At 44.4% G+C, this 19,323-nt stretch overlaps 1 protein-coding gene across 3 annotated transcripts in view; it reads left to right on the forward strand.

Moving 5' to 3' along the window:
* Positions 1 to 19,323, forward strand: part of LOC137385236 (zinc finger protein 385D-like) — an 812,282-nt gene that overhangs the window by 34,160 nt on the left and 758,799 nt on the right. For all 3 annotated transcript variants that reach the window (XM_068060224.1, XM_068060229.1, XM_068008611.1), the window contains exon 2: positions 9,259 to 9,357. In XM_068060224.1, coding sequence (XP_067916325.1) covers positions 9,273 to 9,357 — 85 coding nt within the window. In that variant the 5' untranslated portion in view covers positions 9,259 to 9,272. The remainder of the gene's footprint in view (positions 1 to 9,258; positions 9,358 to 19,323) is intronic.

The raw sequence follows: 19,323 nt of genomic DNA on the forward strand, positions 1-19,323 counted from the left end.
AAGGATAAGCGGGTGGCTTCTCTCTTAGCAGGCTTACCCCCAACTGACTCGAAACAATATCCAAAAACAAAACCAACTCTTGACCATCATAAATCTTGACGTGTCACTTCTCAGCAAACAACTCCAATAGCCATCAAGATTCCTGCTGTTTACTTAGCTGAAGGCATGTGACTTTTACTAAGGGTTTGTTTTTAAACAAATTCCCAAGTCCTTCTGGTGACCTTTTCTTTCAAAAAAAAACAAGTCCAACATCTATGGAACCTCTTCATTCTTTCAAATGAATCAATTTCCACAATTTTTAAACATGAGTCCTCAAAAATATTTTAAAAATGTAAGCACTTTCATGACATACTTTAACACGTTCTTTTGTTATGCAAACTTTTTAGTAGGTCTGGTGGTGAACAACAGTCTTTTGGTACAAAAGATTTTTTTTTGTTCTCTGAAGGGCGAAACTACTCAAGTGGAGAAATTTGAAATGAGATGATATAGATTCTCCTTTAGTTAAAAAAAAACTATAATTGTGAAGTATGTTACAGATCAAAGAGGAGTATAAAGCACTCTGTTTTTCTCTACTGATAAGAAAGAAACTATTAGCTGCTGTTGAAACAATAATTTCACGGAAAGTGCATTGCACAATAGTCCAATTTGCAGTTCATTAATTCCTGCTAAACAGAACAGTTTTTTCTTTTATTTTTGCTGTATTAGAAATGGGGTCCATTAAACAAAATTGATAAATACCTCGAAGTAAATTCATGAGAAGAAATAATTAAGTAAATTATAAGAGGGAATGTTTGATTTTGCATGCGTCTATAAGAGTTGGTTTGGTGAAAGCATTAAAGACTATTTTAAATTGGTAACAGTATTGTTTTTGACTTGTTTTTGAAATAGGCTATTGCAAACAGTGAGGTATATGAAAGGAAATGGAGGTTCTGTATAATAAAGTTGGAATGGAAACATAAAGATAAAAAACTGGAAAAGATATGAAATTAATAAGACACAGAAAAATGAAGTGATAAATAAAAAATACACAAAAAACAAGGAAATGTAAAACTATATCCCTTAGCCAGTTTTAAAATCAAATCAATAGCACAGATTGAAATCAATTGAATCCCCAAAAATCAGAGTGAAAATATGCATAGTTTAATGGAGTTGTAGGATATAATTTAAGGTTGCAGCATTCACTGAGGTGCAATGAGCAAAATGACAAGCTGAGTCCCCTGAATGATCTGCTGGAATTTGTATGGCCTGGTTCTGGGAGCTCACTTAGGAAATGATTGGAGAAGATTGCATGGCAGCTGCTCATAAAGGGCTACAGCTGAAATGTAAAGAGATAAGGCCTCCTAAGGATAAGTGACCACATGTATGGGGTAAATGTGTTGCAGCCTTTATAAAAGTGTGTAAGGATTAAAGGTTGCTGGAAAAAAAAAATAGTGCCTAGTAAGAAAATAAAGGGTAAAAGCAAAATACTGCAGATGCTGGAAATCTGAAATAAAAACAGAAAGTGCTGGAAATACTCAAAAAGTCTGGCAGCATCTGTGGAGAGAGATAAAGAGTTAGCGTTTCAGGTCTGTGAACTTTCATAAAGAACTTGCATTTATAGAGCACCTTTCATGACCTCAGGCCATCCCAAAATGGTTTACAGGCAATTAAGTACTTTTGAAGTGTTGTCACTATTGTGATGTAGGAAACGTGACAGCCAATTTCCACACAGCAAAGACCTACAAACTGCAATGAGATAAATGACCAGATAATGATGATGGATTTTGCTGTAGAAATAATGGTGAGACTATCAGCATTCACCGTTATTAAAGTGTAAACAAGACAGCAAAATCTGGTGACTGCACTTGTGCAGTTAAATACGTGAATCAAGAAGTTGCTGGCTGACTTTCTCTGCCCCTCCAGAAGCTTCACTACATCAGTATCTTGCTGAGAGGTTTGACATTAAAACACATGGAAGGGTGTGAGCTCCCGGTACTTAAGTGATATATATCCACGAAACTCACCAGAAACAGTTAGGCTTGGTCCATTTCAGTATAAGTAAATTTAAGTGCGATAAGTCTTAATTACTGCCAAACAACCTTTCTGGCACTAAAATTTCATTTTTACAATTGTGGAGTCTCATTCCTTCATATAAATAAGATTTTTGTTTACTTTATCTTTCTGTCTCATTTCGCTCTCTCTCTCTTAATCCTATCTTTCTTTCCCTCTCCTTTGCTTTCTGTATCTGATTTGAAATTGAATTAACTATTCTAACTTACACTTCTGATCCAAACACAGTGGCTGGGATTTTGTTGAGCACCTGACATTGCCTCCGTGGCGGGGGAGGCGGAAGATCGCAGTGGCAGCGGCCCGCCATGGAGCCCAATGCCGGGATTGCTGGGCCTGATCTTCCCGGTGGCGGCAAGGCTCTGTGGCGGCGGCTCCCCCCCACCCCCTGCCACTCAGCGACAGGACCCAACTTGAAATATTTAAATAAAGGAAATGAATAAATGTAAATGCCATTCGCCACGATCTTACCGGCTGTCTGGGATCTTCCATGCAATGGCGGGGCGTGTGGGGGTGGTGGGATGAGGGGGGAAGATGTTAAATCTTCAATGTAAGTGTTTTATTGGAGGGGGGAACAGGGCGACCATTTACTTTCATTGTTTTGGGGGGGGATATGGGTCAGAAATTTATTTACAGTGTAGTGGGGTGGGTATGGGGTTCAAATGTGCAGCTCTGGCAGCCCTTTAAAACACACCTATGCACAGGCAGCTGATGCTGTTCACGCGTCGCAGAGCCCGCCCCCGCCATGTAAATGGGGAGGGCGGACCGCCATGCATATTGAAATGAGCTGCCATGTGCTAGATCGCAGCGGCGTGGCAACGCGCTGCCTGTGCATGCGGGCTGCCATTTTTTCCGCCCGCTGCTGCTCCTGGCGGCGGGGCAATAAAATTCAGACCAGCAGGTGGTATCTTCTGGTCTTAGAATATTTGCAGGCATCAGGACCATTTCCAGGTTAGAGTTAGGGTTAGAGTTCAGAGGTGAGCTGACAGGAATCTTCCAGGAGGCAGACAATTAAGATGCCACCTCTGCATTGGTCATCCAGTTAAGGGTGGCGGGTGGCCCAATCAGAAGTCCCACAGCACTGGACTGACAGCAGCCCCACTGGGAGAGGTGAGCGCTGCTGAAACAGATAGAGGAGCATGAGGGCATCTCAAGATGGAGACACTCTTGGAAGCCTGCTGAAGATTTAAATATAAATATAAGGAAAGTTCAAAGCTCTTAGGGCCATCAGTTTGGAGGGGAAACCCCTCCATGGAAATGGTCATGGCTCAGACTACAGCCTTTGGATTCATTCAGCTCAATAATGGGCTCAGTGAGCTGAGGAACAGATCGGGCTGCCGCCAGGAGGCCACCTCCTAGTTGCTGCCTGCCTCCCAACCCCGCAGTTGGTTGAGGGATACACCAGGGAGAAATCCCTACTCATCTTTGAAATAGTGCCATGGGATCTTTTATGTGCACCTGAGATAACAGCTTGGGCTTCAGTCTAAGTGATGTACCCAGAACGTTCTGATTCAAAAGCAAGAATGCTACACACTGAGCCACAGCTGATATTAGTCAGTATAAAGGCAGGAAACTGGGCAAGTAGTGTGGCTTAGCACCTGGCCCCAATGTCTGATGATCAACAAAGTGGAGCTGCTGTTCATGAAAGTGATTTTAACCAGATTTGCCCTATTTGGCTGCCTCTCCAGAGGACTACAATGTATCATGCCAAACTGGAGATTGCAGTAAAGTTCAATGCAGTGTACAGTACCTGCAGGATGTGAAAAGTGATGTGGATCTCCTTTCAGCTGATGGTGCATATCTGTACTGACCTGCAGCCTGCAGAATCATTTTCCCATGGTTTTTGCCAGGCAGGTGCATCATAGCTTGCAGGTATGTTCGACTTAATAGCTGGAGTCTGCTGATCTCCTTGTCTTACTTTTTCATCTTGTAGCATTTCATTTATGAAATACTTTATTTGTAATGCTTCAAAACCAGTTCACAGTATTCATTTTAATTTGACTCAACATCACCACTGTAAGGTTCGTCATTCTTTTGCTGAGCATCCATGAAAATTTGTAGTTGAGAAAATCCTTTCTCATGTCCCTTTTTTTTACTAATTTGTGTTCTGAATTGTTGGAAATGCTTAATTGGTCAGTTTTCTTATGGATTATCATAAACATTACATGGCATTTGAAGAAAAACATGTCCACACTACGGGCTAATCCCATCAATCTCCATCCCGTCCAGTACGCCCCACCCACACTAACCTTTCAGGATCTGCCAGCAGATCAACAACAACTGACCCTCTTCACATTGCCTCTCTGAATGTCTGTTCACTTGTGAACAAGCCCTAGCCATCAATGGCCTTATTGTGGATGATTGCATTGACATTCTTGCTTGACAGAAACTTGCCTCAGAGGTGACCCCTTACTATAGCCTCCCTCCCTGGCTACACCACCAATACAGCTCAAAACACCACAGCCATCTTCCACCATTTCCTTGTAAGCCTTACAACTCACATCCTCCTACCTCCTCCTGTAGCAACTCCTGGAAAAACTCTCCCCCAGGTCACTTACAACTGCACTTTCCAACTCCAAATTTTCTAGCCTTTGGCTCTCCATTTGCCACAATAGTTCTGCAGTTGTTGACCCACACAACCACTGCCTCATCTCCATTTGTTCTTGTATCCAGTAAAACCCATACTCTTGCCTCACTCTGGTCTTCCCACTGTCTTTACTTTCTTAAGTAGAAGGGGAGCAGGAAAATATATCTGGTGCTCAACAGGTTCAGTCATCCATCACTAGATTTGGCTGGACTGCATCAAGCAGATGTATAGATAGCAGTGGAATGTGACCTAAATTTGCCTCCCCTGCCCTAACATCCTTCACAACCTCACGCAACTGACACTGAGGTGGGGGTTGACAATATGCTTGATTTCCCTGCCTCCTGTGCCTACTGGACAACTAGGAGAGGGATGGAAGCAGTGGATGGCCTATTAAATGTCCTTCCAGAGGGAGAGAACCCAGTAGTGGGCATCACTTGCTCTCTGGACCCACAATCTTACTTTTTTTTAGATTTTGGCTCAATGGTAGCACTCCTGCCACTAAGTCAGAAAGTTGTGGATTCAAGTCCTGATCCAGGCATGACAGCACAAAATCTAGGCTGACACTTTGGTGTAATACTGAGGGAGTGCTGCAATGTTAGAGGTTCTGTATGATACTCACCCATTGTCCCCAGGAAGTTAAAATTGACTCTTCCATTTACAAAGAACTTCATTGGTTGTGAAGTGCTTTGAGATATCCTGAGGAAGTAAGAGACACTATATAAATGCAAGTTCATTGATTTTAAAAAGAAAATGTAATGTAATCCTCACATCTTCAAAGCTCTTCATCCTTTCAAGTGGCCTTATCTTCTCTGGGGCTGCAGCAAATGCCCCACTTAAGCACCACCTGTATTTCTCTCCAGCAGTGGTAGGCTCCCTTTCCTTAGTGGAGATCCTGTTTGGAGCCTGCTGTGTGTAGATTATGAGGTCAGAGGAGCAATTGGAAGCCTCATCCCAACCCTCTCCGACAGATGGCGGGAAATTACGCTGTCTGTCCATGTCACATCCCTTCTCTGTTATTTTAAATGAGGTAATGTCTCTACTAAAATAACAAAGAAAGAATTTTAATCCTGGCATATCAAGCTTCTGTATGATAATGTCACCAACAACTATTTCTAGCAACAGAATTTTCTCTTATTCATCCAAGTTGGCATATAATTTTAGTGGGGCTTTTCAGGGGTAGAATTTTGTCTCAGGTAGTGCGCAAAATGGGTGATTACAGATCAGCCGCCTGTTGTACACAGCCTGCTATTTAATTCCATTAATAGCAATGGAAGAGGCTCACAACAAAGATGACAGTATTGTGCAACTCATTTCAGTTATCAGGACTTTGATGCACTTGATTTTGTCATATGAGTTAACAACTGCTGGCTTGAAATAGGAATGGTCTGGAAGCCTGGAGGGAATTCTGTGAGTAATCAGGTTCTTCTTCTTCTTTTGGCCTCCTTGTCTCGAGAGACAATGGGTAAACGCCTAGAGGTGGTCAGTGGTTTGTGAAGCAGCGCCTGGAGTGGCTATAAAGGCCAATTCAAGAGTGACAGACTCTTCCACAGGCGCTGCAAATAAAATTGGTTGTTGGGGCTGTTACACAGTTGGCGCTCTCCTTGCGTGTCTGTCTTTTTTCCTGCCAACTGCTAAGTCTCTTCAACTCGCCACTCTTTAGCCCCGCCTTTATGGCTGCCCGCCAGCTCTGGCGATCGTTGGCAACTGATTCCCAAGATTTGTGGTCAATGTTACAGGACTTAATGTCGCGTTTGCAGAGGTCTTTAAAGTGGAGACATGGACGGCTGGTGGGTCTGATACCAGTGACGAGCTCGCTGTACAATGGGTCCTTGGGGATCCTGCCATCTTCCATGCGGCTCACATGGCCATGGCATCTTAAATGCCGCTGGCTCAGTAGGGTGTATATGCTGGGGATGTTGGCCGCCTTGAGGACTTCTGCATTGGAGATATGGTCCTGCCACCTGATGCCAAGGATTCTCCAGAGGCAGCAAAGATGGAATGAATTGAGACATCGCTCTTGGCTGACATACGTTATCCAGGCCCTCGCTGCCATAGAGAAAGTTACCGAGGACACAGGCTTGATACACTCGGACTTCTGTGTACTTTTGTGCCATTTTCCCACACCTTCTTGGTCAGTCTGGACATAGCAGCGGATGCCTTTCCCATGCACTTGCTGATTTCTGCATCGAGAGACAGGTTACTGGTGATAGTTGAGCCTAGATAGGTGAACTCTTGAACCACTTCCAGAGCATGGTCGCCGATATTGATGGATGGAGCATTTCTGACATCCTGTCCCATGATGTTCATTTTCTTGAGGCTGCTGGTTAGGCCAAATTCATTGCAGGCAGCCGCAATCCTGTCTATGAGTCCTGAAGACGCTCTTCCGTGTAGATGTTAATGCAGCATCATCAGCAAGGAGGAGTTCCCTGATGAGGACCTTCCATACTTTGGTCTTCGCTCTTAGGCGGGGCAAGGTTGAACAACCTGCCATCTGATCTTGTGTGGAGGAAAATTCCTTCTTCTGAGAACTTGAACGCATGTGAGAGCAACAGTGAGAAGAAGATCCCAAACAGTGTAGGTGTGAGAACACAGTCTTGTTTCACGTCACTCAGGATAGGAAAAGGGTCTGATGAGGCACTGCTATGCTGAATTGTGCCTTTCACATTGTCATGGAATGAGGTGATGATACTTAGTAGCTTTGGTGGACATCCGATCTTTTCTAGTAGTCTGAAGAGACTACGTCTGCTGACGAGGTCACAGGCTTTGGTGAGATCTATGAAAGCAACTTAGAGGGGCATCTGTTGTTTGCGGCATTTCCCCTGTAGCTGGCGAAGGGAGAACAGCATGTCAATGGTGGATCTCTCTGCTCGAAAGCCGCACTATGCCTCAGGGTAGACACCCTCAGCCAGCTTCTGGAGTCTGTTTAAAACGACTCGAGCAAAGACTTTCCCCACTATGCTGAGCAGGGAGATTCCACGGTAGTTGTTGCAGTCACCGCGGTCACCCTTGTTCTTATAAAGGGTAATGATATTGGCATTGCGCATGTCCTGTGATACTGCTCCCTCATCCCAGCACAGGCAAAGCAGTTGATGGAGTACTGAGAATATAGCAGGCTTGGCACTCTTGATTATTTCAGGGCTAATGCCGTCCTTTACCACTGGCTAGAGAATCAATGGCATCACTGAGTTCCGATTTTGTTGGCTGATACTGCCCTCAATGCAGCCCAGTCTCTGCCAGTCATGGATAAGCTGGACGAACAGCCAACAAAATCAGAACTCAGTGATGCCATTGATTCTCTAGCCAGTAGTAAAGCCCCTGGAAAGGATCACTGACCAATGCAAGCCAATGGACCGCTGGGTGGAGCACTACCTGCAAATGTACTCCAGGGAAAATGTTGTCACTGATACCATCCTCAAAGTAATCATGTGGCCCTGTCCAATGTAGCAAGTATATAGATTAAATTGATGCTTATTTTTCAATGGACAGCATTGTACTGTGGCAACATAGAAAACGTCAGAGGTCCTGTAGTCTGGAATTGCAAGCAATAACTTTTCTTCAATTTTGAAATAATATATTAAGTCCAACATAAAGCCGCTCTTCCGAAATTTAGGGCCTACGAGTTGAAGATCAGTACTCTTGGAAATAACTGCTGCTTAAAATATAACACAACTCCCAGTAGAAATTAATAAAGTAGCTTTGGTTCATGGGAAACATTTGTCAATGACTTTATGATTCACTAGTGTAACTATTAAAATATTAATGAACTCTGTGCATTAAGTAATGAAACATATAGTGCCAAAACGCATGTCTGCAAATGCTGAAAAATTTTCAGAGACTAATGGAAGTAACACTTTATAGTTAAATTATTTGCAGGCTTCTAAATTTCACGAATCCTTCCATAATATTTTTAAAGTATATTAGGGTTTGTTGTTATGCATTGCCATATAATCTCCAGCAGAGTACATAGACCCCAAGTAGGTTCGAGAGGCATGTGTTTGAGGGAAGAGGGGATATTCTGTGACAACCATGGGGTAAATTTATGAAGCCCGGCTTCAATGGCAGAGCCTCTCACAGCCGTCAAAATATTCCATCCACTGAATACAGCGGGCAGAAGATAATGGCAGAGTACATGCAATTTTGAGATCCTACTTCCGCTTACAGAATTCGTTATAACAGCAGCCATTAATGCTCAATGGGAGATAAATTTCACTCCAGATTAAGCCTGAATATTTCATGACACATCAGGCACGAATCAAGTAGGGAACACCGCAAGGAAATGACATTACTTACTACAACTACAAAATAAAACAGAACATTAGTTTTGTTGAAGTAAATGTGGAAACGCTTGTTCAAGCGTTCTCCATATTCCAACAAATCACAGGTGTAGTGTGTTAGCACCATTAGTTTCAATGCTGATACGATTGATATTTTTGCCACAATAAATGCCAATTTTATATCGCATGGCACCCTAGCCTGCAGATCAGGTTGCAAGTATCACAATACATGAAATACACATTTAAAATGTTCTGATAAAGCATTCTGATCATTTTCTGTAAACTAATGCTGAAGTGGGGGATTTTAATGCTGACTTTTTTTTGTATGTGACCCCTGAAAATCCCCTTTAGTTGGTGGTGACGATATGAAGTTCCCAAGACCTGTGCTTTGGACTGCGTGCACACTAGCTGCCCTCTCACCTGCCGTAGATCTGGGGAATTACAATAAAGGTAATTTCAAGAATTTTCCTGCTCTCTCGTGTTGTGTGTTAACTGTGAACAGAAAATGTTCATTGTTTCTTGTGATAATATGAAAACTAATAACCATATATACAATAGTGTACGTGCCTCCTTTTAATGGAATTCCTCAGTCTGGGAAGCTTGAATGCAGATTTCATTTGAGACTGGAATTCAAGTTCAGGCTTGCTTATTTTAACCAATGTTTATTTATAGATACTGATTAAAACTGAACCAAAAGTAAAACCTGCTGGATGTTAAAGTGTTTATTTGGAACATTTGAATTATTCTAAAGTGAAATATGAGCTGGGTTACTCTAATCTCAAACCAGTTAACACAATGCGCAGAGCCACTCGATCAAATCTACTTTCAGACACTGAGGGGATAATTTCGGGAGCGGCCCCTCGCTTTCACAGTGTCAACAGCCCGCGCTGAAATGGTGAGGTGCGAGAAGACCTGAATTTGAGGCCTTGCACCTCATCATAATGTTGATGGTGCTGCGCCTGTGCAGGTTAGTGCTTCAAGTTCCAGTTAAGTGACTGGGTTGGATTGTGGGGGTCTCGGGGAGGAATGGGTGGGCTTTGGAATTAGTGATAGGAGGTCAAGTAGGGAATTGGGTAGGGAACATACAAGCCTCAGGAGTACTATTGAGGGGTTGTGAGTGTTGGGGGTGGGAGAGGGTCAGGAGTGAGGTCAGAGAAAGTTTTTTTTTAACATATGTGGCATTTAGAGTTGTTTTTCCTGGAGGCACTTCGTGCTGGCACTGGTTGCCTCAGGGAAAACCAAAGTTGCAGCAGCAACCAGAAGCAGGTGTTATGCCCCTAATTTGCGAAAGAAAATAAACTAATGCCTGCTTCAGATGTGGGTAAAGGACACCTCTCAGAAGTGTGCGTAAGCAACTTGGACCCAATTTAGATTGAATTAGGACTTATAACAAATAATTTCTTTCTTTACAGTATGGCAGAACCAGTAAGAGAGCTGTATTAATCTGTGCCGACTACATTAGATCAGGTCCTTCAGTTTCCACTGTCAGGTAATCCCTAAATGTTGGATACTCTTTTAGTTGGATGTTGTTCCTTGGGTCCTGTTTTGCCAAACAATGAGCTCATGATATCAACCCAAATTTTCAGGAGGAATTGTTCAGGCTTGATAAGGTGCCATCTCAGAGGAAGGGTAGTACATTTGTAGCTCTTCTGCTGTGACTGATCTTGTGTATCATTTAATTCCCATTTGTGTACATCGGCAAAGTTTAGGGGCAGGTCAACTGACCATGGCTATCAATACATGCACAAGTCACCAATATTGTTTAACAGGCCCTATTGAAAGCAATCGTGGTAAGTGAGCCAGAATGCCTTTTGAAAATGGTCAGTAAGATACTTTGAAACACACTATTGAGTTTAAAATCATCTCATTTCAACTAGGAATCCAGCTGCAAATATGTTACAAGATCAGGAAAGCAATAGTGATTGGAAATTCAATAGTTAGGGGTATAGGTAGGTGTTTCTGGGCTTCAGATGTGACTCAGGATGGTATGTTGCTTCCCTGGTGCCAGGGTCCTGCTGAGCAGCTGTTGAAAATTCAAAGGGAGGTGGGCGATCAGCCAGAGGTCGTGGTCCATATCGGTACCAGTGACATAAGTAGAAAGAGGGATAAGGTCCTGCCTTAGGTGGCTGGGAAAGAAATTAAAATAGGACTTCGAAAGTAATGGGGCTGGATTTTAAAGCCCCTCTGCCATCGGGAACGATAGTGGGGGAGGGGGGGGGCAATGAAGATTAGTATGACGGAGGCCCGCCACCGACCCCGACGGGGGTGGAGGGGGGGTGTTGGGGGAGGTCAAATTTTCAGTTTAGAAATTCCAAGGGGGAAAGGGCTGGAATGTTGTGAAATTTCATTGCGGGGTTGGGAAAATGCATGTGAAGGTCATTTCATTCTTTCTTGCGAAACTTTAACTTACTTGGCCCTGTTCATTGAGGGCTGTAAGCCCTTTAAAAATGGCGCGGAGCCTACACATTGGAGCCGGACGTCGTTGTCAGCAACGTCTCGTACGCCCCTGCCTCCTCATCGCAGGGGGTGGGTGCCGCAGCCATGCAAATGAGCCGCCATGTTTTAAATCGCTCCATGACGTGGTGCCCATTCGCGTGGGCCGCATTTCTTTATGTCCGCCCCCTACTTCGGTGGCGAAGTCTTAAAATGCAGCCCGTGGTCTCCAGATTGCTCCTAGTGGCACATGCTAGTGGGTACAGAAATAGGAGGATAGTGCAGCTGAATGTGTGGCTGGAGTGATGGTGCAGGAGGGAGAGGGCTTTAGATTCCTGGGGCATTGGGACTGGTTCTGGGGAAGATGGGCCCTGTACAAGCCAGACAGTTTGCACCTCAACAGGCCTAGGACCAATATGGTGGAGTGCAAGTTTGCTAGTGCTGTTGAGGAGGATTTAAACTCGCTTGGCAGGGGGATGGGAACCTGAACATAGATGCAGAAGGGAGAGAAGGAAAGCTTGAACTGGAAGGAAGAAAATTAGTAATTGAGTGTAGAAGGCCAAGAAAATAAAGCTTAGAAAATAGACAACAAAAGAGCTGTTCAGTGATTATAGCATCTTAACGGCACAGAAGGGGCCATTCGGTCCATCGAGTCCATGCAGGCACTCTGTAGCGCAATCCAATCAGTTCCATTCCCCGGCTCTATCCTTGTAGTCCTGTAAGTTTATTTCCCTCAAGTGCCCATCCAGTTACCTTTTGAAATCATTCATTGTCTCTGCTTCCACCACCCTCACAGGCAGTGAGTTCCAGGCCATTACCACTGCTGTGTAAAAAAAAAAGTTTTCCCTCACATTACCATATACAAGATGCACTGCAGCAACTCACCAAGGCTCCTTCAACAGCACCTTCCAAGCCTACGACCTCTAACACCTAGAAGGGCAAGGGCAGCAGTTGCATGGGAACAGCACCGAGTTCCCCTCCGAGCCACACGCTGTCTTGACTTGGAACGATATCGCAGTTCCTTCACTGTTGCTGGGTCAAAATCCTGGAACTCCCTTCCTAACAGCACTGTGGGTGTACCTACACCCCTCGGACTGCAGCAGTTCAAGAAGGCAGCTCACCACCACCTTCTCAAGGGCAATTAGGATGGGCAATAAATGCTGGCCTAGCCAGCAATGCCCACATCCCATGAACGAATAAAAAAATAAATCCCCCTGCATCTCTTGCCCAAAAACCTTCAATCTGTGTCCTCTGGTCCTTGTACCATCAGCTAATGGGAATAGCTTTCCTTTGTCTACCCTATCCAAACCTGTCAGAACCTTGTACACCACTATCAAATCTCCCCTCAATCTCCTTTGCTCCAAGGAGAACAACCCCAGCTTCTCCAACCTAATCTTGCAGCTAAAATCACTCATCCCTAGAACCATACTGGTAAATCTCCTCTGCACCCAGACAAGGACACTCTCATCTTTCTTAAAGTGTGGTGACCAGAACTCTAGTTGTGGCCTAACCAGAACTTTACAACGGTTCAGCATAACCTCTCTGATTTTGTACTTATTACCTCTATTTATGAGGCCTGTATGCTTTGCTAACTACTCTCTCAATATGTCCTGCACCTTTAAAGATCTATGCACATGAACCTTGTTACAACAGTGCTTCCATTCTTAATTACATTTTTGAGGACTTCTATTTAAATTGTGGAAATGGAATCATTTTTGGAGGCTGAAGATTTCATAGTTCCTGGACAATTTTTTTAAAGTTCACCGATGGGACACTCGAGATGTTGTTGTTGAAAACAACCTTTTGCTGGAAATTATGTAATTTAAGACAAGCAACAGAAACCTTGGACTAAGGGGAGATGTTTACAGAGAAGCGACAAGGCAAGATTCATGAGGGTCAGGGGTTTTTGACCTCCTGTTTGGAGTTTCGCTTTTGGAGAGATCATTTTTCATTCCACTTTGGACAGAATTGGGGGTGTGGACTGTATTCAAAAAAAAAAAATTTGGAGAAAACTTGCCAAAGGAGCAAACCCTAACTCAGCTTGTTCCATCTCTCTGAAAAACCTGCCAGCTTTTTGATCTCTTTAAGAAGCCCTGAGAAGCAAGTGTAAGAAACAAACTGAAACTGTTGCCGCATTTCTCCTGAAAGGCCTGCCAAACTGATCCTCAACATTAAAGGCCTACTCGGGTATGCAATTGAAACCTGACCCGAGCCCGATAGAACCACATCCAACTCGAACCCGACCCGGCCCGTGTTCTTTGATTTTTTTCCCGCGCCCAACCCGTCCCGACTACCAGAATGAAGTTGATTATATCAAAGAGGTTGTGCTCTACCTTGGATGGAATTGCTCGCTGCAGACTAGTGCGGAGTCCGGATGCACGTTTCCCACCTTGACGTCTTGGCTGTTCAAATTTTGAAGCTTTTCCTTCCCTGACCAAAAGACAGCACTGTGTCCGACCCGAGCCCGAATGACGGACCTGGAAGAGAGACCCAACCCGACCCAAACCCGACACGTCGTCAGGGTTCGGGTCGGCTAGCCATGCTCTACTCAATGTTGCCTGAAAAGAACTGTTCCAGAAAGATCCAAGTGACAGCTGTCTACGTGTAATTGGGATGCCAGACAAAAAAGGGACAATGGACATCTTTCCAAATCTTCTCGTTTTTTTCTTCAAGAATTGGCAAGTATTTGGCCAAAGTATTCTTTTTTTTTTGTAACAAACCTCTGCTGAGAGAGAATTTCTGTATTTTTTTCAGAGTGAGTGTGTGAGGGGCTAATTTAAAAAGGGAGCTTTCATATTTCAATCTGTGTGTTAATGCTTGGTTCGTTACTCGATAAGTCTTGTTTTGATAATAAACAGATAATTTTGATGTTTATTCACGAAACCTGGTTGTTGTATTTTATTCTGGGATAAAGAATAGAGTATATGATTGACTGCATTGATATCTGGGTAAACATTTAAATGTACATTATGACCTGTGGAGAAGTGGAACTAGCAATGACAGTGCACTCCTCCCATCTCGGTCATAACAAACCGAGATGTGTACTTTGTCAAACGCTTTCTTAAAATCCATGTAGACAATATCTATTGCTTTCCTTTCATACTTTCCGTTCCGTGATTACGACAACATATATTTGATAGCATCTTTGAAGTAATAAAACGTCCTAAGGCTCTTTACAGGAGCATTGTAAAACAAAGTATGACACGAGCCATTAAAAGAGACACAAGGTCAGATGACCAAACGTTTGGCCAAAGAGGTAGGTTTAGATTAGTGGTATTTACTTCAATGCAAGGAGTCTAGTGAATAAGGCAGATGAGCTGAGGGCAGAGATAGACACTTGGAAGTACAATATCATAGCTATTCCTGAGATATGACTTAAAGAAGGACAGGAATGGCAGCTCAACATTCCTGGTTACAGGGTTTTCAGATGGGATAGCGAGGGGGATAAAATAGGAACGCTGCAATATTCATTGCAGAAACAATCACAGCTGTGAGGAGGGATGATATGCTAGAAGGATCATCAAATGAAGCCATATGGATTGAATTGAGAATAAAAAAGGGGCAACCACACTGCTGGGAATATACTACAGACTCCCAACAGTTAGAGGCAAATAGAAGAACAAATGTGCAGGCAGAAGTGCAATAGCACGACAGCAGGAATAGTAGGGGATTTCAACTACCTTCATATTAACTGGGATAAAATCAGTTATAAAAGGTAGCAAGAATGCAGAATTCTTAAAATGCATTCAGGAGAACTGTTTAGTCAGTATGCAGAAAGCCCAGTAAGAGAAGGGGCAGTTCTAGACTTAGTTTTAGGGAATGAAACTGGGCAGTTGGAAGTGGGGGAACATTTTAATAGTAGTCATCATGGGCAGGAGTTTCCCTGTGAACTTCAGAACCCAGCCGTTGGGCTCAAATGGGGTGGAAAACCTGCACTGTGTGGGAAACAGTCATACATGTGTGATTTTCCCCGAATTGGCCAATTAATGGCCAGAGGGCGGACTCGCCATCCAATTAAGGACTGTGGGTGGGCTCTTGAAGATGGAAGGCCAGTAGAGGCCCTCTAGCTTGGAAGTAGCAGCAGGATGCCATGGCAGGTAAGTGAGGGTTTTCCAAAATGGAGGTGCCCTTTCTCCAACTTAAAAAAGAGATCCAGCAGCCAGGCCACCATTTTACAGGGGGTGGGGGGAGTCCGCTCCATTGGGCAGCCTGTGTTGAGGCCTCTAAGCCTGCCTGGAACACTGGATGCTATCTCCAGGCAGCTGAGCTGTTTCCGATCATCTGCACGGACCTGGAGATCTACTGAAAAATTCCAGTTGGCCTCCAACTATTGGCCTTAAGCAGCGATTAGCAAGCTCAACTGGCTCCCCGCTGCTTGCCTATCCTCATCTCACCTCTGAGAAAATGGCCCGCCCACCTCCGTTTCCAACCCCAGCGGGGCCTAAGAATCCAGACCCATAATTCAGTTAGATTCAGAATAGTTATGAAAAAGAATAAAGATGGACCAAGAGTAAAAATAATTAAATTGGGCAAAGGCCAATTTTACTAAGCTGAGATGTGATTTGAAAAAAGTGGACTGAAAAAAGCCACTTGAAGGTAAATCAGTGTCTGAGCACTGGGAGGTATTCAAGGGGGAGACAGAGAAAGTTCAGAACAAATATGTTCCCACTAAGAAAATAGATGCGATTCCCAAACCTAGTGCCCCTTGGATGCTTAAAAGCGTACAGAGTAGGATAAGGCAAACAGGAAGCATGTGTCAGATGGCAAAGAGTTCAGTACTGCAGAAAGGCTAGAGGAATATAGTAAGTCCAGGAGTGAAATTAAAAAGGAAATTAGGAAAGCAAAGAGAGGACATGAAATAATATTGGTAAGTAAAACCAAAGAAAATGCAAAGGTGCTTTATAAGTACATAAAGAGCAAAAGGATAACTAAGGAAAGAGTCGGGCCTATTAGAGACCATAAGGGTATCTTGTGCATGGAGGCACAAAATGTGGTATAGTTCTTAATAAATACTTGGCTTTTGTTTTCACAAAAGAAAGGGACAAAGCAGGCATTGTAGTTAAGGAGGAGGTGTGTGAAATATAGGATGGGATAAACGTAGTTAGGGAGGAAATATTTAGGTGTTCAGCATCCTTGAAAGTGCATAAATCACCAGGCCAAGAAGAAATGCATCGCAGGGTGCTAAGAGAAGAAATAATGGAGACTCTGACCATCATTTTCCTCTCTGGCTACAGGCATGGTGCCGAAGGACTGCTAACATTGTGCTAACATCCCAAGTGATTTCACAGGAGTGCTATAAAACACTTATAAAGCACTTAAAGCTGCCTGAAGCGCTGCACAAAGAACAGCCAGGCACTGCGCAAATGACTACTGGCAACACCTATGCAGTCATATTCAGCTGGCCTCTGACACAGGAAATATCAGAGGGATGTATGATGGCATTAAGAGAGCTTTTGGACCAACCGTCAAGAAGATTGCCCCCCTCAAATCTAAATCAGGGCACACAATCACTGACCAATGCAAGCAAATGGACCGCTGGGTGGAACACTACCTAGAACTGTACTCCAGGGAAAATGTTGTCACTGAGACCGCCCTCAATACAACCCTGTCTCTGCCAGTCATGGATGAGCTGGACGTACAGCCAACAAAATCGGAACTCAGTGATGCCATTGATTCTCTAGCCAGCGGAAAAGCCCCTGGGAAGGACGGCATTACCCCTGAAATCATCGAGTGCCAAGCCTGCTATACTTTCAGCTCTGCACAAACTGCTTTGCCTGTGCTGGGATGAGGGAGCAGTACCATAGGACATGCGCGATGCCAATATCATCACCCTCTGTAAGAATAAGGGTGACCGCGGTGACTGCAACAACTACCGTGGAATCTCCCTGCTCAGCATAGTGGGGAATGTCTTCGTTCGTGTCGCTTTAAACAGGCTCCAGAATGGTTGAGCGTGTCTATCCTGAGGCACAGTGTGGCTTTCGAGCAGAGAGATCCACCATTGACATGCTGTTCTCCCTTCGCCAGCGACAGGAGAAATGCCGTGAACAACAGATGCCCCTCTACGTTGCTTTCATTGATCTCACCAAAGCCTTTGACCTCGTCAGCAGACGTAGTCTCTTCAGACTACTAGAAAAGATTGGATGCCCACCAAAGCAACTAAGTATCATCACCTCATTCCATGACAGTATGAAAGGCACAATTCAGCATAGCGGCGCCTCATCAGACCCTTTCCAATCCTGAGTGGCGTGAAACAGGACTTTGTTCTCGCACCGACACTGTTTGGGATCTTCTTCTCCCTGCTGTTCTCACATGCATTCAAGTCCTCAGAAGAAGGAATTTTCCCCCACACAAGATCAGGTGGCAGGTTGTTCAACCTTGCCCGTCTAAAAGCGAAGACCAAAGTACAGAAAGTCCTCATCAGGGAACTCCTCTTTGCTGACGATGCTGCATTAACACCTCACACTGAAGAATGTCTGCAGAGACTCATCGACAGGTTTGTGGCTGCCTGCAATGAATTTGGCCTAACCATCAGCCTCAAGAAAACGAACATCATGGGACAGGACGTCAGAAATACCCCATCTATCAATATCGGCGACCACACTCTGGAAGTGGTTCAAGAGTTCACCTACCTAGGCTCAACGATCACCAGTAACCCATCTCTCGATTCAGAATTAAACAAGCGCATGGGAAAGGCTTCCTCTGCTATGACCAGACTGGCCAACACAAAAGTCCTCGAGTCGGCCAACATCCCCAGCATATACACCCTACTAAGCCAGCGGCACCTGAGATGGCTTGGCCATGTGAGCCGCATGGAAGATGGCAGGATCCCCAAGGACACATTGTACAGCGAGCTCGTCACTGGTACCAGACCCACCAGCCGTCCATGGCTCCGCTTTAAAGACGTCTGCAAATGCGACATGAAGTCCTGTGACATTGATCACAAGTCGTGGGAATCAGTTGCCAGCGATCGCCAGAGATGGCGGGCAGCCATAAAGGCGGGGCTAAAGCGTGGCGAGTCGAAGAGACTTAGCATTTGGCGGGAAAAAAGACAGAAGCGCACGGAGAGAGCCAACTGTGTAACAGCCCCGACAACCAATTCTATCTGCAGCACCTGTGGAAGAGTCTGTCACACTATAATTGGCCTTTATAGCCATTCCAGGCGCTGCTGCACAAACCACTGACCACCTCCAGGCGCTTACCCATTGTCTCTCGAGACAAGGAGGCCGAAGAAAGAAGAAGAAGAAGCTATAAAACAAAATTAGATACCAAGCCACATAAGACAATATTAGGACAGATGGCCAAAAGCTTGGTCAAAGAGGTAGGTTTTAAGGAGTGTCTTAAAGGAAGAAATAGAGAGTCAGTGAGGTTTAGGGAGGGAATTCCAGAGCTTAGGGCCCACGCAGTTGAAGGCCTGGCCGCCAATGGTGGAGCAATTAAAATTGGGAATGCTGAAGAGGCCATAATTAGATGAGTGGCGATATCTTGGAGGGTTATAGAGCACAGAAACAGGCCCTTCGGCCCATCGTGTCTGTGCCGGCCATCAAGCACCTAACTATTCTAGTCCCATTGGCTGTGGGTCTGAGGGAAATTAAAGAAATAGAGAGGAGCTAGGCCATGGAGGGATTTGAAAACAAAGATGAGAATTTTAAAATTGAAGTGTTGCTTGACTGGCAGCCAATGTAACTCAGCAAGCACGGGGTGATAGGTGAATGTGTCTTGGTGCGAGTAAGGACAAGGACAGCAGAATTGTGGATGACCTCAAATTTACAGAGGGTAGAGTGTGGGAGACCAGTCAGGAGAACATTGGAATGGTCAAGTCTCGAGGAAACAAAAGTATGCATGAGGGTTTCAGCAACAGGTGAGCTGAGGTAGGGGCGAAGTTTTGTGATGTTACAGAGGTGGAAATAGGCAGTCTTAGTGATGGCATGGACATGTGCTATGAAGCTCATCTTAGGGTCAAATATGACACCAAGATTGTGAACA

This window comes from Heterodontus francisci, chromosome 2, assembly GCF_036365525.1.
Source record: "Heterodontus francisci isolate sHetFra1 chromosome 2, sHetFra1.hap1, whole genome shotgun sequence".
NCBI lineage: Eukaryota > Metazoa > Chordata > Chondrichthyes > Heterodontiformes > Heterodontidae > Heterodontus > Heterodontus francisci.